The sequence below is a fragment of the Phyllobates terribilis genome, unplaced genomic scaffold (genome assembly GCF_046119375.1).
Source record: "Phyllobates terribilis strain yellow unplaced genomic scaffold, ASM4611937v1 Scaffold_4__5_contigs__length_816908805, whole genome shotgun sequence".
Classification (NCBI taxonomy): Eukaryota; Metazoa; Chordata; class Amphibia; order Anura; family Dendrobatidae; genus Phyllobates; species Phyllobates terribilis.
Genome location: NW_027362764.1, coordinates 135,859,386 through 135,887,000, shown reverse-complemented (window position 1 = coordinate 135,887,000; position 27,615 = coordinate 135,859,386). Strand labels below are relative to the sequence as shown.

Here is a 27,615-nt window from a genome sequence, read left to right as displayed (position 1 = left end):
GGTGCTGTTTTTGGAAAGGAGAAAGAATCCACTAATCTTAATTAATAAAAAAGACATTCTGCAAATCCCTTTCTTTAAAAAAAAATTTGTTGTCTTACCCCTAAAAAAATCAGTCCAAAGTGCCAGCCACTAGGTTTCCTACTTCTACCTGTTGTCTCTATCTCTGGCTATATTAGACTGATCTATACTCCAAAAGCAGCTTTACTTTGTTGTGGGAGATGACGGTAGCTTTTGGACAGGGTTTAGGTGCAGTGATAGGTATAATTATAAGCAAATTTTCCAGTAAGAAAAAACACATATTTGAGCATGTAGGTCTTTAAGATATAAATCCATTGACACCTTTATATTTTCTATCTGTTGCTGCATTTCTGAATAATTAGCATTTTTACTCATATGAAAATTATGTGCTAAGTGCTCTGGGCATGACAGAGTACTTAAAGGGGTTTTCCCATGAACAAAAGTTGATTTTAATCAATAGATCTTGGAATAATAATAAGTTCCACAATTGGATGTGTTTAAATAAAATGTTGCTGAGATAATCTTATAAATGTTCCTCTGTGTGATGGCTATTTGACTGTGTGATGGCTATTTGACCGTGTATGGAACATGGTCTGATCATACCACAGCTCCTGGGTAGGGGAGGAAGCAGAAGAGTATACAGACATTACAGCAGGGGATCACAGCTGATTCTTTCTGTGAGGTAAAACATTTCACTGCCTGTTTTTAAACAATGTTTTACTTCAAAGAAAGAATCAGCTGTGATCCCCTGCTGTAATGTCTGTATACTCTTCTGCTTCCTCCCCTACCCAGGAGCTGTGGTATGATCAGACCATGTCCCTGTACAGTCAGACACAGCCATTACACAGTACACAGCAGGGGCACATTTATAAGATTATCTCAGCACAGGAACATTTCATTTAAACACATCCAATTGTGGAAGTTATTATTATTCAAAGATCTATTAACTAAAATGAACTTTCGTTTGTGGGAAAACCCCTTTAACCCCTTTAAAGCCCATGACGTACTAATACGCGTCTGTGCCTTGGGCTTTAAGAGCCTGACCCGTATTAGTACGTCATCGCGATCGCGCTCGCACACAGGCTGTGCGGGCGTGATCGCCGCCGGGTGTCAGCTGATTGTCACAGCTGACACCCGGTACTATGTGCAGGGAGCGGTCCCGCACCTCTCCCGGCACATTAACCCCCGCAATGCTGCGATCTAAGTCGATCGCAGCATTGCGGTAGCAAGGGGAGGTGATCGGTATACTCACCTCCTCTTCCGGCCTCCAGCGCTGTCTGCCGCGGCTTCCCGGGTGTTGCCATGATGACCCAATGTCGTCATGACAGCATCCGGGTCACCAGGCCGCAGGAACATTGTTTGGTCATGCGCAGTGCACGACCAAACAATGTTCTCACTGTGCAGCGCTGACTGCCTGCATGGCACAGGGATGGTGCTCCATCTCTATGCTATGCAGGTGATCAGAATAAAAAAAGTGAAAGTCCCAGAGAGGGACAAAGTAAAAAAGTGTAAAAACTCCCAGAAAGTGAAAAAAAAAATAAAAAAAAATTGTAAAAATATTTAAAAAAAAATAATCCACCAAAAATAAAAATATAATGTACCCATCAATAAATATTATTATGAAAAATAAGCAAACAAACAATAAAAGTACACATATTTGGTATTGCCGCTTCCGGAACGACCTGACCTATAAAACTGTCCCACTAGTTAACCCCTTCAGTGAACACGGTAAAAAAATAAAATAAAAAACGAAGCAAAAAACAATGCTTTATCATTATACTGCCAAACAAAAAATGGAATAACGCGCAATCAAAAAGACGAATATAAATAAAAATGGTACCGCTGAAAATGTCCTCTTGTCCCGCAAAAAACAAGCCGCCATACAGCTCCATCAACCGAAAAATCAAAAAGTTATAGCTCTCAGAATAAAGCGATGCAAAAAAATAATTTTTTCTATAAAATATCTTTTATTGTGTAAAAACGCTAAAACATAGAAAAACGATATAAATGTGGTACCGCTGTAAACGTACTGACCCGAAGAATAAAGCTGCCTTATCACTTTTACCACACGTGGAACAGAATAAAAAAAAACAAAAAAAACAATTCCTGAATTGGTAGTTTTTGTTTATTCTGCCTCCCAAAAATCGGAATAGAAAGCGATCAAAAAATGTCACGTGCCTGAAAATGGCACCAATAAAAACGTCAACTCATCCCACAAAAAACAAGCCATCACATGACTCTGTCTGCCAAAATATGGAAAAATTATAGCTCTCAAAATATGGCGATGCACAAACTAGATTTTACAAAAAATGTCTTTTAGTGTGTGACAGCTGTCAATCATAAAAACCCCATATTATTCTGGTATCGCTGTAATCGCACCGACCCGAAGAATAAAGTCCTCTAATCACTTATACCGCACGAGGAACGGCGTAAAAAATAAACTCTCAGGTTAAGGTTGTGCTAGGGCTAGGGTTAGGGCTGGGGTTGGGGTTAGGGTTGTGATGGGGTTGGGATTTTTTTCAAAAATAAGAAAAAAAGATGGCGATATGGTGACTAGTGTTGAGCGCAAGTGCTCACTACTTGAGTTTGCATCGGGTGCTCTGGTATGCATTGAGTGTCGTGGGTATTTGAGTGACATGCTCGAGTCTCCGCCACATATGCTTCGCGGCCAAAAAAACTTTGCGGGGATTGCCTGCCATGCACGAGCGATCCCCGCATGTTTTTTTTGGGGTGTCTAATAACCGTGAAACATGCGGGGCAGGGACTCGAGCATGTCACTCGAGCACACGCAGTACATGGTGCATACCTGAGTACCCGATGCAAACTCAAGTAGCGAGCACTTGCGCTCAAGACTAATGACAACTTATTCAATATGATGACCTAATGTTATCAAATTCTGTGTCGTACCTCTGGGTTCAAAGTGTTCACTATACCCCTTGATAAAATCCTTGAGGGGTCTAGTTTCCAAAATGGGGTCACTTGTGGGTGTTTCCACTGTTTAGGCACACAGGGGCCCTCCAAACGCGACATGGTGTCCGCTAACAAATTGAATGGAAAATTGGCTCAAATTGTTAGCGGACATCATGTTGCGTTTGGAGAGCCCCTGTGTGCCTAAACATTGGAGCTCCCCCACCAGTGACCCCATTTTGGAAACTAGACCCCCCAAGGCACCTATCCAGATGCATAGTGAGCACTTGGAACCCCCAGGTGCTTCACAAATTAATCCGTAAAAATAAAAAAGTGTTTTTTTTTCTCCACTTTTTCATTTTTACGAATCAATTTGTGAAGCACCTGGGGGTTCCAAGTGCTCACTATGCATCTAGATAGGTGCCTTGGGGGGTCTAGTTTCTAAAATGGGGTCACTTGTGGGGGAGCTCCAATGTTTAGGCACACAGGGGCTCTCCAAACGCAACATGGTGTCCGCTAACAATTTGAGCCGATTTTCCATTCAATCAAAATGCTCACCACCCATCTAGATAAGTTCCCAGGGGGGTCTAGTTTCCAAAATGGGGTCACTTGTTGGGGGTTTCCACTGTTTAGGCACATCAGGGGCTCTCCAAACGCAACATGGCGTCCGCTAATTATTCAAGCAAATTTTACAATCGAAAATTCAAATGGCGCTCCTTCCCTTCCGAGCCTTGCCGTGCGCCCAAACAGTGGTTTTTCCCCACATATGGGGTATCTGCGTGCCCAGGGGAAATTGCACAACGCATTTTGGGGTCCATTTTTTCCTGTTACCCCAGCGAAAATAAAAAAAAATTGGGTCTAAAGTAAATTTTTTGTGAAAAAAGTTAAATGTTAATTTTTTTCTTCCACATTCAAAAAATTCCTGTGAAGCACCTGAAGGGTTAATAAAGTTCTTGAATGTGGTTTTGAGCACCTTGAGGGGTGCAGTTTTTAGAATGGTGTCACTTTTGGGTATTTTCTGTCATAAAGACCTCTCAAAGTGACTTCAAATGTGATGTGGTCCCTAAAAAATTGGTTTTGTAAATTTTGTTGGAAAAATGAGAAATCGCTGGTCAACTTTTAACCCTTATAGCTCCATAACAAAAAAAAAATTTGGGTTCCAAAATTGTGCTGATGTAAAGTAAACATGTGGGAAATGTTATTTATTAACTATTTTGTGTGACATATCTCTCTGATTTAAGGGCATAAAAATTCAAATTTTGAAAATTGCAAAATTTTCTAAATTTTCGCCAAATTTCCGTTTTTTTCACAAATAAACGCAAGTGATATTGAAGAAATTTTACCACAATCATGAAGTACAATAGGTCACGAAAAAACAATCTCAGAATCAGGGGGATCCGTTGAAGCGTTCCAGATTAAATACCTCATAAAGTGACAGTGGTCAGAATTGTAAAAATTTGCCTGGTCATTAACGTGCAAACCACCTTGGGTTGTAAAGGGGTTAAAGAGCCACTGCCTTCATAGCTTGTTTTTTCGCCCAGCACCAGCCTCTTTAGCTTGATTGATAGCTCACTGTCTGATTTCCCTGCTTGGTGCCTGATGTCACACAGACTATGAGTTATCAAGGAATCTGCTAGGCAAGGAAAGAAGCAATGGAGGCAGTGGCTCCTTAAGTGCTCTGACACGCCCAGAGAACTTAATGCATCATTTGTATATGCATGAAAACACTAATTTCTCAGGAATGCAGTAACAGATAGAAGTTATAGTGGTGTCGATGGATTTACTTTTCAAAAAACCTGAGTGACCATATATGTGACTTGGGGAGATTGATCTTATTGACAGATTTTCTTTTGAAATATAACATGGTTCATGTTGGTCCAATAATGAATTTTTGTTAATTTGTTTTCAAGACTTTGAGATTATTTAGTATCTAATGGTTTCTTTTGCTTAGTTACCCCACGAGCATGGTTCATTTACATGTTTTGCGCTCTTGGTGCATCTTGCAACCCAATAAGCCACGTGAAATCTCCGAGCTGTATGTTTCTGTAGTCTGTGCTCTGCTGTTTTACCATTACCTCTGCCAATAGCTTTAATACTGTAACCCAACAAAGATTTTTTTTATAACACTATGTACTAAAAGACACGTAACGCCTTATTCATGAATCCCATGAATGCAATATATGTTCAGGGAAATTTAAAAACTATAATGTCAAAAAAAATAATATCCCTTTGTATAAGCATTATGATACCTGTCAAATTATTTCACATATGCATAACTTTCTTAAGGCTAAAATATAAATTCTTTAAACACTGTTGTATGGATGGGATTTTTCTTTTTCTTCATGTATCTGCAATTAATTTCTCTACAATTCTATTATTCACACATCTTGCTTAAAGCCATTTTTAGAGAAGATAATTGCACTTTTAGGAAACTGCGTCATTAGCTACCAGTCAGAACATGTTCCTGTAAGAATTAGTCAGTCCTTTGTATGTATGCCATAGGTAATAAGTACCCCTTAATGCAGTATAATGTAACAGTCTTGACGAGGGGCAGGTGATTTCTAATAAAATATTCAGCGCTGTATCACAATGGGTATAGATGACACAAACGTCAATTGCTTTGCCAAGGTAGCGTATTATCAGTTTATAATTCTCCTACAATTATAGAGCAATTAAATGTTCCATCACCGTCTTGTGCTCACAAAGAAAGTCTTACAGTTGGGACCATATCTATATTTCTGGGACTTATTTGCTAAACACGTCTTTGTGTTTCACTAGTCTTACTTATATATTAATATATTTCACATTCTTAAAGATATAAGAACTCAAAAAGATGAAATAAATGTAAAATTGTGCAGGAATGTTAAGAGCATTAGTATTTGTATTGTTTGATCATATTATTATTTTGTTATTTTATTCTTTTATACTGCCAAAATGGCTTTTATATTTTTGATTTTTTTTTTCCTGCTTTTAATACATTAAAATGTAACATTTAGAATGAAACTAAACCTCTTAAAATGACCTCCCACAGTTAGCTGGTAATTCCTGGGTAATGATATGTGTCTTCGTTTCTCTAGTGAGGATTCACTAATCATTTATTAGACCCTAAATTGGTCAATAAAATCAGACATATTGTTGCTTCACTTAATTCTCGCTCCATAAATTGTCATAAACCATTTATGGTGCCATTGGGCCATATCAATCCAGGATTTAATTTCCATAGTTTTTTATCTCCTGTTTTTTGTCTCAGTTGTAATATAATAGCTGAAAGGTGATCACACAGGTCACTGCTGACATGTAGACAGAAGTAAAGCATGCAGTTGAAGGGAATAAGCCATTTTTTTCTTTTTGGGAGCTGATATAAAAAGTACCGCAATAACAACATTGTGCATTAAATTCTCTTGTATTATTCATCTTGTATTCATCTGTTGTTCAGCTATTTATTTTAGCTTTGTATTTAATGAAAAGTAATCTTTTCATTTTCCAGATTTCACAATACCATTTGCATATATTATTAAATAGATATTTTAGGCCTCATCAGGTTGGTGTACATACTTTAAAGGTAATCTGTCAGCAGATTTGCTATGTAATCTTACAGCAGCACGATGTAGGGGCAGAGACTCTGAATCCAGCTATGTGTCACTTAGTTTACTGGATGCTGCAGTTATGATAGAACCACAATTTTATCTGCTGGAGATCTAGCAGAGCTCAGAATGCTGAGTCTTGTATAACCCTGCCCACACCACTGATTGATAGCTTTCTGTGTACATTATATAATGCCAGAAAACTGCCATGCTGGGGGTGTGGTTGGACTAGGAGGCATGAGGCAGCTAATCCTGTAGTGATAATCTCCTGCTGATAAAACGCTGATTGAATTGAAACAGCAAAACACAGCCCAGTAAGTGACACATCACTATAATCAGAGTTTCACGAGACTCGGTATCATAAAAATCTACTTTGTACATCAGTTTTAATATTCTAGTAGCCCCTATAAAATGTTGGAATATAAACAGCATTTTTTACTAATGAATAATTAGAAATATTTTTCATAATAATGATAGTTCTGTTTTAAATTGAACGCTGTTTTCTTCTTAGAATTTAAATTACATTTTTTTTGCTATATTTACAGGTGGACAAAACTGTTGGTACCTTCTGTTAAAGTTAGTGTAACTTGAAACTGACAAAAGTAATTTTTCAGTATAAATTTACTGAATATCAATTAATGGAAGTCAGACGTTGATTTTGAATTGTGGTTCAACAGAAATAAAAAACAACTAATGGAAGCCCTTTACTATTCTACAAAAGTCATTGCCCATTGCGAATCTGGCATATGCACACAGGATTGCATGCTGTGAAACACATTGATCTAAGTGATCAATAACTTAAAGTGCATCTGTCAGCAGGTTTTTGCTACTTCATCTGAGAGCAGCATAGTGTAGGAATAGAGACCCTGATTCCAGCGATGTGTCACATAGTTTACTTGGTGCAGCAGTTGTAATACAATCAAAGTTTTTAGATGTAGCATATAGCAGAGCTCAGAAAGCTTCCCCCGCCCACACCAAGCTCTGTATGTACATTGTCTATTGACAGTGAGCTGATATTCAGTGGTGGGGGCATGGTTAGACTACTTGGCACGTGGGAGCTAGTCCGGCAGTGATGATCTCTGGCTGATAAAACACTTATAGTATAGAAACAACAGCACAGAGTCTAATAAGTGACACATTATCCATCAAGTTTATCATTTCCATCAAGATGGATTTTTAACAGTTATTATAAATAAATGTGTTGATTATGTGGAAATAATTTAAATTTAAGAATGATTCCTTCTAGTTCTTTATAAATATCTTAATTAACCTATTTACAGGATCATTATGACTGGGGTCTGAGAGCTGTGAAATCTGTCCTTGTTGTAGCAGGCTCCCTAAAACGAGGTGATGGTAACCGGCCAGAAGATCAGGTATATTTCTGTTAATTAAGTTTTTTTGGCACGCTGAATAATATTTCCTCAATATAGTCATACAGACGTTTAATTACCATTGTTACATACTATACATTTTACCTTTTCAAGCCTTTTACAGTCTTTTTTTTATCTAGAAACTGCAGCTACTTTTCTCCCTACTGGGACACATACAGCGTGCTAGTCTGCCTGTAATTGTCCCAGTACAAGCTGCAATATAAACTATTTGTCCACCCTTTGGGACAGTTTTTTTCTTACTTAATTGCATGTATTTGGGACTAAAATTTATTTTTGCAATTGGATTTCATTCATATTTTTGCGATATTTTGCTTTTACGGGCTCTTTATTTTCCTCCGCCTTCAACTTTGATGTGATTTGTGGTCAGAAGTTGGCTGAGAAGAGCTCAGAAAAAGACAGATAACAGTCAGAAACTCCCTATCAGACCATCAGAGTGGGTTAACTCATTCTGAAGGCAGCAATAGGCTGTGCAATGCAGAAGATACAGAAGGCAAATTGCGCCCATTTTTTAATGAAACCCAATTGCAAAAAAAATATTTTAGCCCCAATTATATGCATTTAACTAAGAAAAATGTCCCATAAGGTGTTTGGTCGCAGACTCGTTAAGCTCCCTCTTTGATATGAAGGTTAAAAAGAGAAGAGGATTTTGTAATATCTGTACAGCATGAATGAAGCTTTACATGGAAGAAGAAAGATGCAGGACCCTCAGGTCCAGTAACAGGCACTTCATGCATGCTGTATGAAGGCAGTGAACATGAGTGACTAGGGTTAATGCGGGTCAAGAAGAAGAACAATGGAGTTTTAAAAAGTACCTTATGGCTATGTGCCCACGTAGCGTTTTTGTAGTGTTTTTGCGGCATTTTTACGGGCGCGAAAACGCTTGTAAAACAGTCTGCCATGCAAAGCAATGTGAATTCGGATCTGCTGTGCACATGATGCGCTAATTTGCGCGCCGAATTCGCATTGCTTTGCAAAATGCAGCATGACCATTTCTACCGCGATTTAATCGCAGTGCGTGTGGTACCTGGGATGAAGACGAGACTACAACTCCTCTTCATCCCGGCTACCACGCGGTGAAAAAAAGAAATAAAGTTAAAAATAAACAAAACCTGTATATTCACCTCTCTGGCGGCCCCCGGTCTGCTCCCAGCCGCATCTTCTCTCTTCAGCGTCCCGCAGTGTACTGTCAGGACCTGCGGTGATGTCATTTAGTCACCTGATGGTCACGCGACCGCTGACGTCGGCGGTCAGGTGGATTTGCATGGATTTATATTGTGTGACCAACTTGTCAAGCACTTTTCCAAGTGATGTTCAAAATCGTTTGGAAAACTGCTTGAAAAAACGCATGTAAAAACGCTGAAAAAAACGCTTCTCTCTGGCAGAAAAAATGCATGTAAATCTGCATGCGGTTTTTCTGCCAGAGAGAGGCAAAAATGCTCTGCATCAAATCTGCTACGTGGGCACATAGCCTATTAGGCTGTGTGCCCACGTAGCGTTTTTCAAGCGTATATACTGCGGAATTTCCGCAGCGTAAACGCTTGAAAAACGCATGTATATCCGCACCCCATGGTCCCCAATGGCATTCCGCAATGTCAATGCCCATGCTGCGGATTTTTCCGCAGCGTATATGCTGCGGTCAAAAATCTGCAGCATGTTCATTAATTTTGCGGAAGTGCAGCGGAATCAATGTGCGGATGGTACCCAAGTCTGGATGAGAGGAGACTCTCATCCAGACCTGGGTACCAAAGAACCTGTAAAAAAAAGAATAAAATAAAGTTTATACTTATCTTCTGATGTTTTCCCTCCGTCGCGCTGTTGTCTGAAGGACCTGCCACGTCATTGAGTCATGTGACCCACCACATGACTCAATGACGTCACCGCAGGTCCTGCACACAACAGCGTGAGCCGCTCAAGCCTCCGGACGGGGCAGAGAATGCATCAGAAGGTGAGTATAAAGTTTATTTTTTTATTTTTTACCATTCTGAACAAGTTGTCAAGCACTTTTCCAAGTGATGCTTGGAGAAGTGCTTGATAACCCGCATGCGGAAATGCATGCAAAGACGCCTCACAAACGCTTCTACCTGGCGGGAAAACCGCATGTAATATCCGCATGCGATTTTCCCGCCAGGGAGAAGCGTAAAAAATATGCTTCAGGTCCGCAACGTGGGCACATAGCCTTAGTCTAACTTGTTACAATATTAAGCCGGGAAAGTTTCAAAACAAATTATACAGCCATTCTGACATGGATTTTCAAAGTAAGTACAGCAGCCTCATTAGGTCAAAGGACTTTATTTAAGTTGACAGTTTATATTGTGAAATTTGTTGACAGATTTGACTTTAAGGGCGCAGTCAAATAGCCGTATAACACGGACGACTATCACATTGCAATGCTCAGACTGACCAGCGTCTCTCCTGACCTGAACGTGACAGCTGCATAGAAATACGGGCTGTCACAACTCGGGTCAGGAGAGTCGACAACCAGTCCAAGCATTGCGATATGACCGTCGTCTGTGTTATACGGCCGTCTGACTGCACCCTAGAAGGCTTGTTCAGCCTTATACATCCTTCTCAATGGCTCCACCAGTGACCAGTGCACTATAGTTGTGGCCAGTTATTGGCTTTAGCAGACACATGTCCATCTGGATGTACAGAAAAAACGAGAGACCAGGGCAGCATTGAAAGGGAAGAGATGGGTGATGGTAAAGTGAGTATTAGGCTATGCTCACATACAGCGTTTTTTGCACAAATTAAAAGCTGCTTATTACATTACCAGCAAAAGCTATATGACTTCAGAAATGTTATGCACACTTTTTTTTTTCCTGACCGAATTTGAGAACTACAGCTTTTTTGAAATCTGCAGCATGACAATTCTTTCAGTGTTTTTACCGCGTTTTTTACACATAGAAACCAATGAGAAAGTGAAAAAACACTGCAAAAAACGCGTTTTACATGGAGTTTTTTGCATAAAAAAAACAACTTTACTAAATATGTACTGTAGACAAAGCACGCACATAATCCACACCCAAAAATCACTAAAAAGGTGTCAAAAACACCACAGAAACATTGCGAAAACACTGAAAACATTTAGTTTTGGACATATACAGTACAGACCAAGAGAATGCCAAGAGTGTGCAAAGCAGTCACCAAAGCAAAAGGTGGCTACTTTGAAGAACCTAGAATATAAGACATATTTTCAGTTGTTTCACACTTTTTTGTTAAGTATATAATTCCACATGTGTTAATTCATAGTTTTGATGCCTTCAGTGTGAATGTACAATTTTCATAGTAATGAAAATACAGAAAAATCTTTAAATGAGAAGGTGTGTCCAAACTTTTGGTCTGTACTGTATATACTGCCAAGAGAGCAGGTTTTGACTACATAAAACAAAAAATGCATAAAAACCGCTGCATGTGAACATAGCCTTATATAGGTTATTATTTTACAAAATTCGGATTCTTTAAAAAAAATGTCTGACCAACCCCTTTTAAATATTTTTAAAAATCTGTGAGTATTGTTCATATTGTTCAAACATGTCATGCATCAAAGCGATTCCGACAGAGATGGTACGAATTGGTTTGCAGGACCCAATGCAGCGTCCACATCAGTAATTTGTGGGGCAGACTGGAGCCTTAAGAACCGTCCCCTACCTCCTGGAATCTGTCACTTTTCTTTTGCCAGGCTGGCTAATCAAAAGAGAAACCAGGGATGCCATCAGGGGAGAGGCAGTTTGCAGGGCTCCTGTTTGTTGACCGAAGATTGCTGACTTGACTGCTGGACAGGATCCTGCCATTTGCAGCAACTCTAGATACAAAAAAAATTCTGAATCAAAAATATCTTAAGGAACAATGGGAGCATTTTTCAAAGCCAGAAAATAAAGACTGAAAGCTGGCTCCAAAAAGTTTCATAAGCTGCAACATCTGCTTAAAGGGGAGTTGCTAAGCATGGAATGAAAGAGTGCCCCAATCTTTGCTTATGCTCAATTTTATGTCACATTTCTAGAATTCATCAAGAATGGAGAAATGCAAGCTTGTGCTACTCAAGTCTTGATGGAGTATTAGAGACTCTCTGAGACACGCGTCTCTTCTGAGGCTCCACCATGCGCCGCTCCATAAATTAGGATTACTGGCTCCTCCCCAGCTCCACCCACTTCAGCGCATGCTAATCAAAAGTGGCACGAAAATTCCAAAAGTCACAATTTTTTGCACAACTCAGCGCTGCACAAAAAAATTACAACTTTTCAGAGCTTTTATACCACTTTTGTGACATAAGAGCTTTGATGAGTTAGCCCCGTTGTCTTCATTAGGTTTCTTTCCTGCTGTGTCATCATAATGTGGTTTGGGAGGGGAGCACCTTCTCTTATTCACTTATTATTTATTGGCAGATGTTACAACATCTATTGTATTTTTATTTCAAAGTTGATAACAATCATTTTTCATGTAGAAATGTATTTAGCCTCTATTCAGATTAATGTGTGTCCCTTAATTCCCGATTCCAGGTACTCATGCGAGCTTTACGAGACTTCAATTTACCTAAGATAGTAACAGATGATGTCCCAATTTTCATGGGCCTGATCAGTGACCTGTTTCCTGCACTGGATGTACCGAGGAAGAGGGACCTTCCTTTTGAACAGATGGTTAAGCAGTCTATGCTCGAGCTTCACTTGCAGCCCGAGGAGAGTTTTATTCTCAAAGTAAGAACAAAAATCAATTTATTTTAATTACTTTCATTAAAATACGTACAGACAACCTGGCATAAACATGAAGGTTAACTTTTATTTTGTGTTTTCTAAAATTGTTCAAGGTTCAAAAACCTTATTAGCCTTAGAGGGGATATGTCATCAGAAAATAACCTATTGTTTAAAGCAGGATTTTATCAGGTTTTAGAATTTTGGGATTTTTTTTTTATTATTATTTCATATTACTATCTGTATTAAAAAAAATTAAATAAATATAAAACCTTGCAATTTTCACATTAATCAGTAGGTCTAATATTAGACTCCTACTTACTGTTGGAATAGCAATAGAGTAACTCAGACCCTGTAGAACCATTATCTGTACAAGCTCTAATCTGAGCAAATGTCATTGAGAAGAGCGGGGAAGGAGGTGAGCTATAACATCACCTATTGTGAATGGTGGATCCTTTGTTATTGTGAATGGTGGATCCTTTGTTATTGTGAATGGTGGATCCTTTGTTATTGTGAATGGTGGATCCTTTGTTATGTACTGTGTATAGAGGTTTTACCTTACATTGTAGTGGACAAGACACACAGTACTCAACAAGAGAGGGTGCATGGATGGGATACCACTCCATAGTCCAATAAATGAAGAAAACCTTGGCACTACAAATGTATCCATCTGAAAAGAAGATTCTTTCATATGTTGGCAATCTAAATTATATATTTGACATTTCAGTCTATATCCTAGGAGCTTCATCAGGCATACAGGAGATACAGATCATCAGAAATAATCAAATGTTTGATGCTACCAGATGTAATGCCACTATAGTTATTACACTTATGTCACTTTAAAGGAGTTTTCCCACAAACAAAAGTTCATTTTAATCAATGGCTGTGTCTGACAGTGTACAGAATAGGCATGAACATGCCACAGCTCCTGGGCAGGGGAGGAAAGAAAAGAGTATACAGACATCACAGCGTAGGATCACAGCTGATTCTTTCTTTGAAGTAAAACATTGTTTTTAAACAATGTGAAATGTTTTACCTCCCAAAAAGAATCAGCTGTGATCCTCTGCTGTAATGTCTGTATACTCTTTCTTCCTCTCCTGCCCAGGAGCTGTGGCATGTTCAGACCATGTTCCTGCACTGTCAGACACAGCCATTACACAGTACACAGCAGGGGCACATTTATAAGATTATCTCAGCACAGGAACATTTTATTTAAACACATCCAATTGTGGAAATTGTTATTATTCCAAGATCTATTGATTAAAATCAATTTTTGTTCATGGGAAAACCGCTTTAAGTGTCTGTTTTATCTTTTAATGTCTTTTAGCTGTATTTCTGGTATGCCTGATGAGGGTCTGAGGATACAAAATGAAACGTCTGTATTCTCAGTTCTTCATCAGACATTCTTTGTACTTTCTGAGTGAAATCTGGCAATGGACAAGGTCTCCTCAAAACTTTTCTGGTGGTCTCTTGTTTAGCTGAGAAAGCTTAAAGTGAACCTGACAGCTGATCCAGGGGCAGCAAGTATCAAGCACTGACTCTATGATCTCAGCCATACCTGGCTGAGCTCATACCGCCAGGGCCTGACGCATGCTGCTCATGGATCGGCAGTATGTATTAGCTGTCCGGTTCATTTTGAGGCCATTTTCACATGTTCAGTATTTCACCTCAGTATTTGTAAGCCAAAACCAGCAGTGGGTGATAAATACAGAAGTGGTGACGTGTTTCTATTATACTTTTCCTCTGATTGTTCCTCTCCTGGTTTTGGCTTACTAATACTGATGTAAAATACTGACCAAATACTGACAGTGTGAACGTGGCCTAAGAACTTGGATTTTGGAAGGAATCTAGACCTGCCTGTGTTATTTCAGCAATGCTCCAAAGTGCACGTTTATATAGTGATCTAGAGAAATTAAAAACATTCTCAAATTAAAAAAAAAATATTAACATGAAAACCTGATTTAAACTATAAATTATTTTCTGATGACACATTCTCTTTAATATGATCCGACTTACCAGGGAAATTGTCCTTTACTTTGTCAGTGAATTTCTTTTAATCTGTTTATTTAGTATAAAACTGGAACTGCCTGCCCCTGTTACATAGAGATTATCTCACAACCAAAAATCATTCGTATAGGGAGCCAATACAAAATCAGAAATGACCCTCTTTAATACACGGAGTATATATCAGCATTAGAACAGACTGTCCCTAATACAAGGAGCGAATCTTCTCTGACTACAGTAAATATTGGTGTGGACTTGTATTTATACTTATGTGTGTTAAATTAACTGTATGTATTCAATAGCCTCTAATTAAAATGTATAACTGATCTTTGACACTGCGGTCAGGCACTCGTTCAGTGGCTCATTTGGGACAAAACGGGATTCGGGCGTATGCGTTGACGAGGGCCATAGACTATAATGGTGTTGACAGAGCAAACGTGCGTTCTGACGTGCATCATTTTCGGGCATATATGCCTACTGGAGGTGGACACTCAGTCGTAGTAGACTGTGCCTGGGTGTCTGCATCCAATAGGCCTCTGTCTTCTGTGACTTCATTCCTCACTGTTGTCAAGAAATTAGATATTGTTTTAAGTGAAGGACAATGCTTTAGTTACATCTGCAGCCTATATAAAATATTGGCCTGCACTTAGCTCAGAAGTGGATATAACTTATGCAGACTACGATGTATTTGGCTCACAAAAAATGACCAAGACTGGATTCAATTTTTATCCACTCCTCGCTTGAGAATAGAAATAGGTATTTTTCAGATTTGAAGGCCATGAATGTACTCGTAAGGGAAATTAATATGCTGCAGATTTGAAACATCCACCGCAGGTCAGTTTACGCTACATTAAAAAGAAGCACAGGGGGCAGGAGATTTCTATAAATCCCATCCACTTTTCTGGAACTGTAAAACACTGCGTTTTTGACGCAGCAAAAATATGCAGCGTCAAAAATGCACCAAAAGCTCATTGTGGAAACGTAGCACACACCACTTTATGAATTTGAGTAGCATGCACCCCTGTGCAAAGCACCAAAATTGTAGTAGCATTTCTGGCATAAAAACGCTTGCACAATTCGTGATTCGGATGGGCAGGTGTGACTCCGCTCCGGCTCCTCCTAGCTCCATCCATTTAGGTGAAATTGATCCAAAGTAGCATGAAAATGCAAAATTTTTGCTTTACTTCGTACTTTGTGGCGTAAAACCTTTGATGAATCAACTCCTAATTATATTAGAAAGTTGCATAAATTTTTTTTTTAATAATAATTAAGTATTATTAACATAAAACTGAAGGGAAAGGGCTCCTCTAACGAGGAATAGTTGTGATGTATGATATAATGTAAAGTGTAGAAATGTGTCATTTAATGTATGCAGTAACATGGAATATGTCTTCATTTAGGTCGTTCAGTTGGAAGAGTTACTAGCTGTGCGACACTCTGTCTTTGTGGTCGGAAATGCAGGAACAGGAAAGAGCCAGGTAGGAGAATAAAACAATTGTGTTGATAAAAGGAGGGTGGACTTTATCATTCCCTCTATGCATCAAAAAGTTGTAAAATTTGACACAAGGTATATTTGCGCAAATAATTTTGAGAACCTTTGCCAATTTGTTCCAAGCCTGTCATTTTTCTAAAAATAACAAAAAGGCAGGTGACTCTCTTAATTATCCCTGCACACTCTCTTTTTCTAATGTGCAGGGAGCCCAAGGAAACCTAAAAGTCGGGAAAGTCTGGTACTGGTGTATAAGCGGAAAAGAAAAAAATTGAGAACTTTTGACAATTTGTTCCAGGTCCAGGCCCATCACTTTTTTTTTTTTTGTTCAAGACTGGCTTATGAAATGCTAGACTTAATAAATCTATTATTAAGATTATCAATTTTTTGTTAAAAAGATGTTTGATATATTTTGTGCTTTTATATAACTTGTCCACTTAGTCAGTTAATGTACGTCCACATTCTTTCATGTATTGTGTAGGAAGCTTCTAGATTTAAGGACATGAGAAGTTAAACAATTGTCATTTAGATGGCTTTAAAAGTCAATTTTATTAAAATTGCTTCAGTTTTCTGCTTAAGCGAACAATTACAATTTATACCTTAAGCTATTTTAATTTCAAATAAATTGACCTTAGAAAAAAAAAAAAAAAAAACTAACCTGCAATTTGTGACTTCATTTGAGATCTGGCTTTGTGACAGTTATTTGTAGAATTTCTTTTCTTGCTCACATACAATACTTCTGCACTTATTCTCTTTCATCACAACTAATTACACTATAGTCAGTATAACTTAATTGCTTCCATTTTTCTCCGAATGTCTTCGTAATTACTGATGATTTATATCCGGAAACTACTCGGAAATAATGGAATGCATAGGAAAATGTAGCATTAATATGAACTATTCTACTTAAATAGATTTTTTTTTTTTTTTTTACATTTCCAGGTATTAAAGACACTAAACCGGACGTATATTAACCGGAAACAAAAACCAGTGTGGAATGATTTAAACCCAAAAGCGGTTACCACTGATGAACTCTTTGGCTTTATCCATCCCAGCACACGAGAATGGAAAGATGGTAATTACCTTTTTAACAGATCATTTTCTAAAAATTATTTTTAGGAATATCAATCTGTTTATTTAGTGTTGTGTTGAGTCAATATTAGATTTGATGCAAATCGATTCTCAGGACGTGGTCCAGCAGCAGTGTCGGTAAGCTATGGTCGCTCGATAGGAGCCGGAAAATGCCCTCTACTCCCAACTGCCAGCATTTGCAGTTCTTCATTTGATTAGCCAATCTGACACGACGTTACCTTGCAACAATGATGTCCCCGGCTTATCAATAAAAAATCTGCTGATGCAGTCAGGTAAGAGGTAGTTCTCAGGGCTCCTGTCTAGCAACCACTGATTTCTGACGTGACTGATGGACTGGACCCTGCAAATCGATATCCACCAACTCCACTCAACATCTGATGTCATCTTGGCCAGATCCTATACTGTACATGTACGGTCAAAATATTGTGTCTGTGAGACCAACAAGAATAGATAAGCTGCTGATTTTTAGGGATCCATCCATATGTAAAGGTGGAGAAGATGATGTAACACCCTGTTGAAGACCCTTGTTGTTTAGTGTGTGAAAAATGTACTGTATTACATGTTTTTATCCTCTTGGAGGCTGCATTTCCTGTTAGTCAGGGGTGACAGGGTTAACTGTAGGGCCAGCCCTTAGTTGGGGGTGATAGGGACCTGTGTGTTAGTTCCTGGTTTGTAGTCAGTTGGTAGTGAACTAGAGAAGATTTAGGACTCTCAGAGCGGTGTCTGGGTGTGCTGAAGACAGCCAGTATTGCAAAGAAGCAGCAAACCTTACTACAGACCAGCAAAAGAGACGACAGGATCACTTCTCAGCAAGGCATGTTGGGGAACCTAATAGAAGAGTCTCAGAGTGCAGGTGAAGTGTTAGCCAGACCTGGAGATTTGTAGTGAAGGAATTCGAGGTCAGCCAGGCTGGAGCATGTCAGTAAGGTGGTAGCTAGAGAGATCTCCCTTACACCATTCACACAGAGTGCAGTTAGGGTACAGTGGTCACAGCGAAACACATTGACCCGTGTGGCCCTGTACCAGGAAGATGAAGATCCCCAGCATAGCCTGCTATACGCCAGCAACGTTCACCAGAAGTTATATGCCACTGTCTATAAAAGCCATGTATGTGCCTCTGTCCAGCGAGACAGAAGAAAATGTATTCAAGAACTGTACCTGCTACTATCTGTATATAGTTCTAACACTTAGTAAAGAAGAGTTTATTTTTCTAAAACTGTCTGGCTTATTCTCCAAGAATGTGAAGGGTCCCCAGCTCCACCATAACATGGCATAGTCCACCTTGAGAGTGACGTTTATGGTAATGAACTTTAGTGTACACACCCGGGGACCCATCTGTTTGGTGATTAGGGCTTCCGAAGTAAACCTCCGCCAGGGAAGTTGCTTACACGTATATGCACATGACCAGTATTCATTGCCGATTGGTGGAGCAGAGATAGCCAAATATACTGGCACTAATAGGATATAAATTGTTATGGTGATCCAACCTATTTAAAGGGAATCTTGCATGTAAAAAAAATGTTATTAAACTGCAGGTTATTAGCATTCTGAAGCTGCCCGGCGCCTGCACTGAGTGCCCAGCTGCTGGAAGGAAATTAGTTCCTCCCGGCAGCCTCAGGCTTTCAGTCATAGAGTAAGCGGACACTGCAGCTTCAGTAACCGCTCAGTGCATAGCGAGCAGCATCTGTAACCACGCCCCGGCACTGACTGACAGCCGGCTCAGCCTTAAAGCACTGAGTGGTGACTAAAGCTGCTCCCCTATGACTGAAAGCCCGAGGCTGCTGGGAGAAATAAAGTTAATTTCCTACCAGTAGCCAAGCTTTTCGTTCCGGCGTCAGGCAGCTTCACGACACTATTAACCTGCAGATTAACCCTATATCTGCAGATTAATAGCGTTTTTTTTACATGACAGTTCCAATTTAAATGCTCAGCCCATAATACATTTATATTACACAGATTTTACCATAAACACGTTCATGGTGGATTTTCTTTTGACCTAAAATCACAATTACTTTTGAGAGTGAATACTTTTTAGAGGCACTATGTACACGCTTCTACAGTTCAATCTGCCATTTTAATATTTTTATTTTTTTTCTATTTTTTAGGTCTCTTCTCGAATCTTATGAGAGAACAGGCAAACATAACTCACGAGGGTCCTAAATGGATTGTGCTTGATGGAGACATTGATCCCATGTGGATTGAATCACTGAACACTGTAATGGATGACAATAAGGTAAAATAAAAAACCTATATAAATATCACTAATGCATTGTTTATTGGAGAAAGCTTTTATGAACTCAGTTTGCCTCAAATTTTTAGACATCAGTAAACATATCTATGGGGTACATTCCATTGTAATTTACTACACCCTTCATTGTGTTCTATTAATGTATGTTTTAATGTAATTTTATCCAAATGAAGCAGAAGAAGATAAAAAAAGAGAGTAGGTCAATATGAGAGGTTACGTAACTTATATGTAATGTTTTTTTTTCTTTATGAAGGTTCTGACACTCGCAAGCAATGAGAGAATCCCTCTGACTCCTACAATGCGTTTAGTTTTTGAAATTCATCATTTAAAGACGGCGACGCCAGCCACTGTCTCTAGAGCGGGTATTCTCTATGTCAACCCCCAGGATCTGGGGTGGAATCCGTAAGTAACATATAAAGTAGTTATCCTTGTAAGTAAAATTATATTCAAAATAAGCCGCAGAGTGACACAAGAAATTAATTTTCTGCATTATTTTTTAAGCCTCATATGGTTCAGATTAAAGACATTACCACTGTGTTAAGTTAAAAGGATTGTCTGCGAGCACTATATATTTCGCTGGGTCATAACTGGCCTTTTTACATTAGATCTATTACATTACTAATTGATCTTTTTCCGAAAATGACTTACCGTATATTCCGGCGTATAAGACGACTTTTGAAGACTGAAAAATCTTCTGTCTAGTCTGGGGTCGTCTTATACGCCGGTAATGCTTTTGAACTTTCAGAAATTGACATGCGGGGATACTCTGGGGGTGTTAATAAGCTGCCGTGGCCGTATCCCTGCCATGTCGGAGTTAATATAAGGTGGAGGGAGTTAAAATACGGCGGCGGTAGGTCCAGACAGTCAGCGCTTCTGTGCTGAAACTGACACATCGCTGCGTATTCCCAGCTCCGGACACAGGGCAGGACTTCTGTGCCGACAGCTTTCACTTGTCACAGAAGCGCTGCGCTGTGTCCGGAGCAGGGAAGTTCGCATCGCTTCTGTGACAATATATAAAAAGCCGGCAATTCAGCAGCGGCATAAGCCGGCACCCGACAATTTAGAATAGAAAGAATAGAGCATCACACATAGATTAGATAGATAGAAACATGTCAGTCACATATATATGAAGTACAGTGACAGTGTTGCTTACTGTACTTGTCATTTAGTGTAAAGGATTTATTAAAACAAATAATAGTGTTTTCATGCACCGTCTCTTTAAAAAAGCCGGCCGGCAATTCAGCATCTGTACCCGACAATTTATAACAGACAGAATAGAGCTTCACACATAGATTAGATAGATAGAAACATGTCAGTCACATATATATGAAGTACAGTGACAGTGTTGATTACTGTACTTGTCATTTAGTATTAAAATAAAGGATTTATTATTAAAAAAATTGGCGTGGGGTTCCCCTTAATTTTAGGCTCTAGCGGAGGTTAAGCAGACGACTGGGGCAGATGTTTGAAGCCTGGGAAGGGGGTAATACCCACAGAGCTTCCCAGGCTACTAATATCAGCCCCCAGCTGAATACCTAGTCTTTACTAGCTATTAAAATGGGGAACCCCCCCAAAAAAATGACGTGGGGTCCCCCCTAATTTAATAGCTAGCAAAGGCTAGGCAGACAGCTGGGGGCTGATATTAATAGCCCAGGAAGGGAGCCATGAATATTGGCCCCCTCCCAGGCTAGAAACACCAGCCGTCAGCCGCCCCAGAAATGGCGCATCCATAGGATGCGCCAATTCTGGCACTTAGCCTCGCTCTTCCACGCTGCCCTGGTGCGGTGGCAGGGGGTAATAGGGCTGGGGTTGATGTCAGCTTATAATGCCAGCTGACATCAAGCCCAGGTTAGTAATGGAGAGGCGTCTATAAGACACCCCCATTACTAACCCCATAGTCAAAGTTAAAAAAAACACAAACACCCAGAATAAAGTCCTTTAATTGAAATAAAGACACAATTCTTTATTGTTCTAAATTAAACCATACTTACCATCACGCCCATTCCAGCTGAAGCCAACGATCTCCTGCAATAAAAGAAAAATAATAAAGCAACCTCATCCTTACCTTTCCATGGTTCCCAGGACGGCTCCAGCTCTGCTACATCGAGATGACAGGCTGGACCGCAGCAGAACGCTGCCATCCAGCCTCTCATCCCGCAGACACTGAGAAGCGCAGGCATGCTTGCGCTCCTCAGTGTCTCTCTGTGACGGCATCCAGATGAGCCGACAATGAACTCAGCTCACCTCCTGGACGTCCGTCACTGACAGCGTGGGAAACTTCTACTGCGCATGCGGGGAGCAGGAGAATTTTCCCACGCTGTCAGTGACGTGCATGAGGTGAGCCGAGTTCATTGGACATGATCTCGGCTCATCTGGATGCCGTCACAGTCAGACACTGAGGAGCACAAGTATGCCTGCGCTTCTCAGTGTCTGCCGCATGGCAAGCTGAACGGCAGCGTTCTGCTGCGGTCCAGCCTGTCATGTGAATGTAGCAGAGCTGGACCGGTCCTGGGAACCATGGAGAGGTAAGGATGAGGTTGCTTTATTATTTTACTTTTATTGCAGGAGATCGTTGGCTTCAGCTGGAATGGGCGTGATGGTAAGTATGGTTTAATTTAGAACATTAAAAAATTGTGTCTTTATTTCAATTAAAGGACTTTATTCTGGGTGTTGTGTTTTTTTTAATTACTTTACTAGAAATTCATGGCGGTCATGTCTAATATTGGCGTGACCCCATGAATTTCGGGCTTAGGGCCAGCTGATAATGCCAAGCTGGCCCTAACCCCTTTATTACCCAGTGAGCCACCGCACCAGGGCCCTGGATGAGTTGGGTACAGCGCCAGAAGATGGCGCTTCTATGAACGCGCCATTTTCCGGGGTGGCTGCGGACTGCAATTTGCAGCAGGGGGGGCCCAGAAAGCTTGGGCCTCCCTGCGCTGCAGATTCCAGCCCCCAGCTGCCTAGTTGTACCTGGCTGGACACAAAAATAGGGCGAAGCCCCACGTATTTTTTTTTTTTATTATTTCATGAAATAATTAAAAAAAAAAGGGCTTCCCTATATTGTTGTGTCCGGCCAGGTACAAATAGGCAGCTGGTGGTTGGGGGCAGCCCGTTCCTGCCTGCTGTATCTGGCTGGACACAAAAATATGGCGAAGCCCCACGTCAACATTTTTGGGAAAAATTAATTACAAAATTAATAATTTAGGGACTGCATCTTTATTAACCCCTCAATTGTCATTTAGTGTTAAAATAAAGGATTTTTTAAAAAGAAAATTGGCGTGGGATCCACCATCATTATAGTCTCTAGCGGAGGTTAAGCAGATGGCTGGGGCAGATGTTTGAAGTCTGGGAAGGGGGTAATACCCACGGAGCTTCCCAGGCTACTAATATCAGCCCCCAGCTGAATACCTAGCCTTTACTAGCTATTAGAATGGGGGACCCCCCCAAAAAATGACGTGGGGTCCCCCCTATTTTAATATGTTTATGAGTGACAGTTTTCCTGCTATATACCTGCATGTCATAAGAATTTAAATTAAAAAAGGACCATGTTAAATTCAAATCTGTTTTTTTTTAAGTTTTACCGGTGTTTGGTATGCGTTGGAAAAGGGGTAGTCTTATACGGTGAATATATCCTAAACTCTATATTTTAACAGGAAAGTAGGGGGGTCGTCTTATACACCAGGTCGTCTTATACGCCGGAATATACGGTAATTAAAGTACATTGGTTACTAAGTGGAAAATATAGGGGTTAGCAGGAGCAAGATTATTCTTTCCATCAACTTCACAGACAGCGATTAGAAAAGCCTGTTCTTTGGGGTTGTGTCGTTATTCTGACAGGTCATCTGAGGTTGTAACCACCGTCTTTTATCTGACTCCTGTTAGATACGTGACCAGCTGGATAGATACCAGAAATAGCCAAACAGAAAAAGCCAATCTCACCATCCTCTTTGACAAGTATGTGCCTCCATGCCTGGAGCAGTTCAGATTTGGGCCTATTAAAACCATAACGCCTATTTCTGAGAACAGCATGGTTCAGGTAAGAAGATTTTCTCTGTAAGGGAATGCGCACACGTTAAGAATTTATTGCATTTTGTCGCATTTTTGTTACGTGGAGTTTTGACACAAAAACTGAAGCATTTCCTTCTTTTTAACAGAAAAGTGAAGTCTAATGCACACTTAGCTTATTTTTTCCTTGTAGATTTGAAGCAGTTTCAGATCTGCAGCACGTCAATTCTTTCAGCGTTTTTGCAGCGTTTTTCACCCATTCAAATGCACAGAAATAAACGCAATTAAAAAAATACATCAGAAACACTAGAAAGCATGTTTTATGCTGCATTTTTCCTGCCAAGAGACATGTTTTTCGTACGGAGATGTCTGCAGCAAATACTTAACATACGCACATACCCTAAGGCTGCATTCACACATCTGATTTTCTCATCCACGTGCTGTCCCTTTTTAAATAATCTTTATAGGAATCTATTTTGTACTATTTTTGTTGCATTACATGGCACAGTTTACATATGGCAACTCAAATGCAACAAAAAAAGGTAACTTGCCACCAGAATTTAAGCTGTGGTCATTACTTAGAAGTTTAGCTATTGCTTTCTGTGTGCTGCATATTTCCACCGGCACTGAACCGGAAGCATAGGACCACTGAGCGGCTTCCATTGATGCTTGTGTATGGCTGAGAACAAGACTTGTATACAAGAAGCGCTCACTGTACGTCCTCACCCAGGATGTTGTGTGTTTGTGTTCCTGATTCTGAAACTCCACATTCAGACTCCCAACAATCTGATTGCAATTAAAAGGAACTGAAAATAGTGATAAAGCTTCAGTTACTCCATTTTTTTATGTAATTATCATCCCAATGCCATCTTCCCTTAGTTTTTCTTGGAAATTTATATAAACCTTACCTGTATATTGTAGATGCAGTTTAAAAATGCATCATCTACGTGCCTCCCATGCCAATAGAGACTACTGAAGGGGGGAGCAACTTTTTGATTACCTGTGGGAAGGTCCATAAGGGTAAAGAACTTCCAATACCTTAGATGCCGCTCCCTGGTTCCATGTCAAATCCATTAGTGACCCCTTAGGTCCTACCACCAGTGGGCCCTTAATGCAATAAACTCATTTTAAGCATATGTCACACAATATAATGAAGCATTTATGGCGTGAAATAGGTTATGAACAAGGTTAGTTTTAAACATAACTAATGATGAGCGCAAGTGCTCGTCACTCTAGTTTGCCAAGGGTACGCAGGTATGCAAGAGTATCGTGGGTGCTTGTGTGACATGTTCGAGTCCTGTTAGACAGCCACAAAACATGCGGGGATTGCCTGACAAATACGGGTACTCCTCTGCATGTTTTGTGACTGTCTAACAGCCGCGAAACTTGCAGCCGCGGGCACTCGAACATGTCACTCAAGCACCCGCGATACTCGGTGCATGCCTGAGCACCCAAGGCAAACTCGAGTCAAGAGCACTAGCACTCATCACTACACTTAACATAATAAGTAATAAGTTATGTGTCATATATTTCATGTTATACAGCCATTATCCTTGAAATTTAAAGGGAATCTGTCAGTAGAATTTCACAACTCAGACTATTTATATCTGCTTGAAACTCTTTCAAAGAAAAGTCCAGCAATACCTTTACATGACCAGTCTATTCCTCCGTGAGAAGTTAGTGTTTGAATTCATTTGCAAATGAGGCTGTAGATGTGAAGTCTGTCACTCCAGCTCTATTCCCCGCTCATTGCCACCTCCTCCTGCTTCACTGATTGCTCCTTTGCCTGAAGTCACACAGCATAGAGGCTGAGAGTCAAAAAGGAGAAGGAGGCACAGGGTAGGGAATAGAGCTGGAGTGACAGAGGCTTTAGATCTACCATAACCATTTACATAAAATTCAAGCGCTGATTTCTCAGTAATGAAAGAACATACTGTCAAGTAAAAGTATTGCTGGGCTTTTCTTTGGACGAGCTACATGCACATATAAATAATTTGGGATGATAAATCCTGCTGACATTCACTTTAAAACCATACACGTGCAGCGAACCTCGACAGCCTATGTATTGCTCTTTGATATCTATTTATGGCTAAGGTGCCTTAAAAGCAAAATGAGAAAATGACTCTGTACATTAATATAACGAATTTTTTTTTAGATTTTTCTTCTCTTTTGACAAAATAATTAGCTATTGCTCATCTGTATAATACACATTAGTGTTGTTTTCTATACATTTACTATATTATTAACCATTTGTTACAGACTCTGTGTTCTCTTCTCCATTGCCTGCTGACCCCAGAGAATGTTCCTCCTGACTCATCCCGAGACCTGTACGAATTATATTTTGTCTTTGCCTGTATCTGGGCATTTGGCGGGGCTCTACACAAAGACCAGGTTTGTTGTGACACTTTGACTGACTGATTTATTTATTTGTATGCATTTTAAATAATAGAAAATTGCTTTGTCGTATATTTAATAGCACATTGGAAGGATTAGCATGTTAAAAAGGTTGTGAGGGTGAAATATTCATGCACATGACATAATACACTAAAAGATTTTTATTTCCGCCTGTCACCCTGTAATTTTCTTCTATTATCTTTCCTTTCTCCAACACTCACATAATTACTTAGTCCTTTTGTGTATTTTCATTTTTGATGTTCCCATCTTTGTTCATCTTGAGCTTTTTCAGGGTATCATAGCTGAAATGTGGGACCTGTGTGTGTAAGGCAAAAATATTCTTAAAATCATCAGTGTCTTCTCTCTAAAATTTGATAGCATTAAGATTAGTTAACACTTGCAGACCCTTTAATCCGTGACCTGTTTTGAGACCAGGAAAGTTCAAGGTCCCACATTGTACAAGAGGTTTTTGATGTTTAACTTAAGCTTCACAGAGGGGCACGTAACTGAGGGTCTCAAGTAGTGGCCGTGCATATCTGCGTGGTTTTCTAATGGAACGTGAATAATTAATTTATTGTTGCTTGATAATGGCGATATGTTTTTTTTCTGCACCCATTATCAATTGACACCCAAATAAAAATTAATTTTTAAACAGTCATCTTTAATTTGATGAGATTCATTCCTTATTGTTTTCCTTTAGATAGAAGGTGGGGCATCATGCTGCAAATGATCTGTGCCTTAAAGAGATGTTGGTTAAAATGTACAACTGCATTAAACTTCATTTATTCAGGTTTTCTGAAAATTGCAAGTTATCTCCCACCCAACTTGCTGATAGCTGGGGATCAAACTGCAGGAAACCCTAAGCGATCCCAAGAACTGGACACCGAAACCACGGGAATGGGCCTGTCTTGAATGGAGCAGAGGGGTGCCTGATTCAAGTCCGCTCCATTGGGATTACCTGAAATAGCCGAGCACTGGACTCTGCTTTCTCCTGCAGTCAAATAGGCAATGGGCCCAATACATCAAGACCAGCGTTGTTACGTTGGTCTTGATGAGGAGATGGACTGGAGTCAGACGCTTCTGAATCATAAAGAGGTGCGCGGCGAGTGTCTTGCACCTCTGTGTGCGTCTCACCAAAAATCGTACTCCAGTCCCTGCTGGAGTAAGATTAGCGGAGTAGCTAACGCCAACCCTCATCATGAATTTGACGAGCGGTGGTCACCATTCCCCTGTCCCACCACAGCTCCACTCACTTTATCAGAGCTGGGCGAAAATCACGTGAGAACGGCAAACTCAGAAATGACAACATTTTATTAGAGCAGCCGCCAGTTGCGCCAAAATTCTGCGACTTTTCAATGGTTTTTATGCCAGAATACTGTAATAATGTCCTATCCTTTGGACATCAAATAACTTACAATTTTGGGAAAACCTCTTTAACTGCAAGATATTGTCTTCCTGCATTGGATTATTTGAGCATCAAAGTCATTCTCCTTTCCTGAAGACTGGTGAAAAGTTTTGGTATACTGTTGTTGTGGTATACCATTGTAAATACCTGAAGTATTATAGATTTTAAATAATTAATTTTTTACAAACATATTTTTATGCTATTTCTTTAAAATGTTAAAGCAGTTTGGCATAGAATTGGTTTAGTACATGAAATATATAAAGCATGCAGTTTAAGGTGTAGAGTTAGTATGCACCATTTGTTTCCTCTATAAAGCGCTGAGAAGGCGATGTGTTAGAGTTTTTTCTGGCCATGTGTACTGTGTGGAAATGATAAACCTGCATATCTTAGAAG

At 39.8% G+C, this 27,615-nt stretch overlaps 1 protein-coding gene and 1 long non-coding RNA gene across 2 annotated transcripts in view; one reads left to right on the top strand and one right to left on the bottom strand.

The window, feature by feature from the left end:
* DNAH11 (dynein axonemal heavy chain 11) overlaps positions 1-27,615 on the top strand; it is a 481,578-nt gene that overhangs the window by 239,221 nt on the left and 214,742 nt on the right. Inside the window, exons 38-45 of the mRNA XM_073677778.1 lie at positions 7,790-7,882; positions 12,397-12,591; positions 15,990-16,067; positions 17,021-17,153; positions 19,276-19,403; positions 19,672-19,820; positions 23,301-23,454; positions 25,683-25,814. Coding sequence (XP_073533879.1) covers positions 7,790-7,882; positions 12,397-12,591; positions 15,990-16,067; positions 17,021-17,153; positions 19,276-19,403; positions 19,672-19,820; positions 23,301-23,454; positions 25,683-25,814 — 1,062 coding nt within the window. The remainder of the gene's footprint in view (positions 1-7,789; positions 7,883-12,396; positions 12,592-15,989; positions 16,068-17,020; positions 17,154-19,275; positions 19,404-19,671; positions 19,821-23,300; positions 23,455-25,682; positions 25,815-27,615) is intronic.
* Positions 25,999-27,615, bottom strand: part of LOC141265116 (uncharacterized) — a 213,289-nt gene continuing 211,672 nt past the window's right edge. Inside the window, exon 4 of the long non-coding RNA XR_012320048.1 lies at positions 25,999-26,133. This is a non-coding gene — a long non-coding RNA (uncharacterized lncRNA). The remainder of the gene's footprint in view (positions 26,134-27,615) is intronic.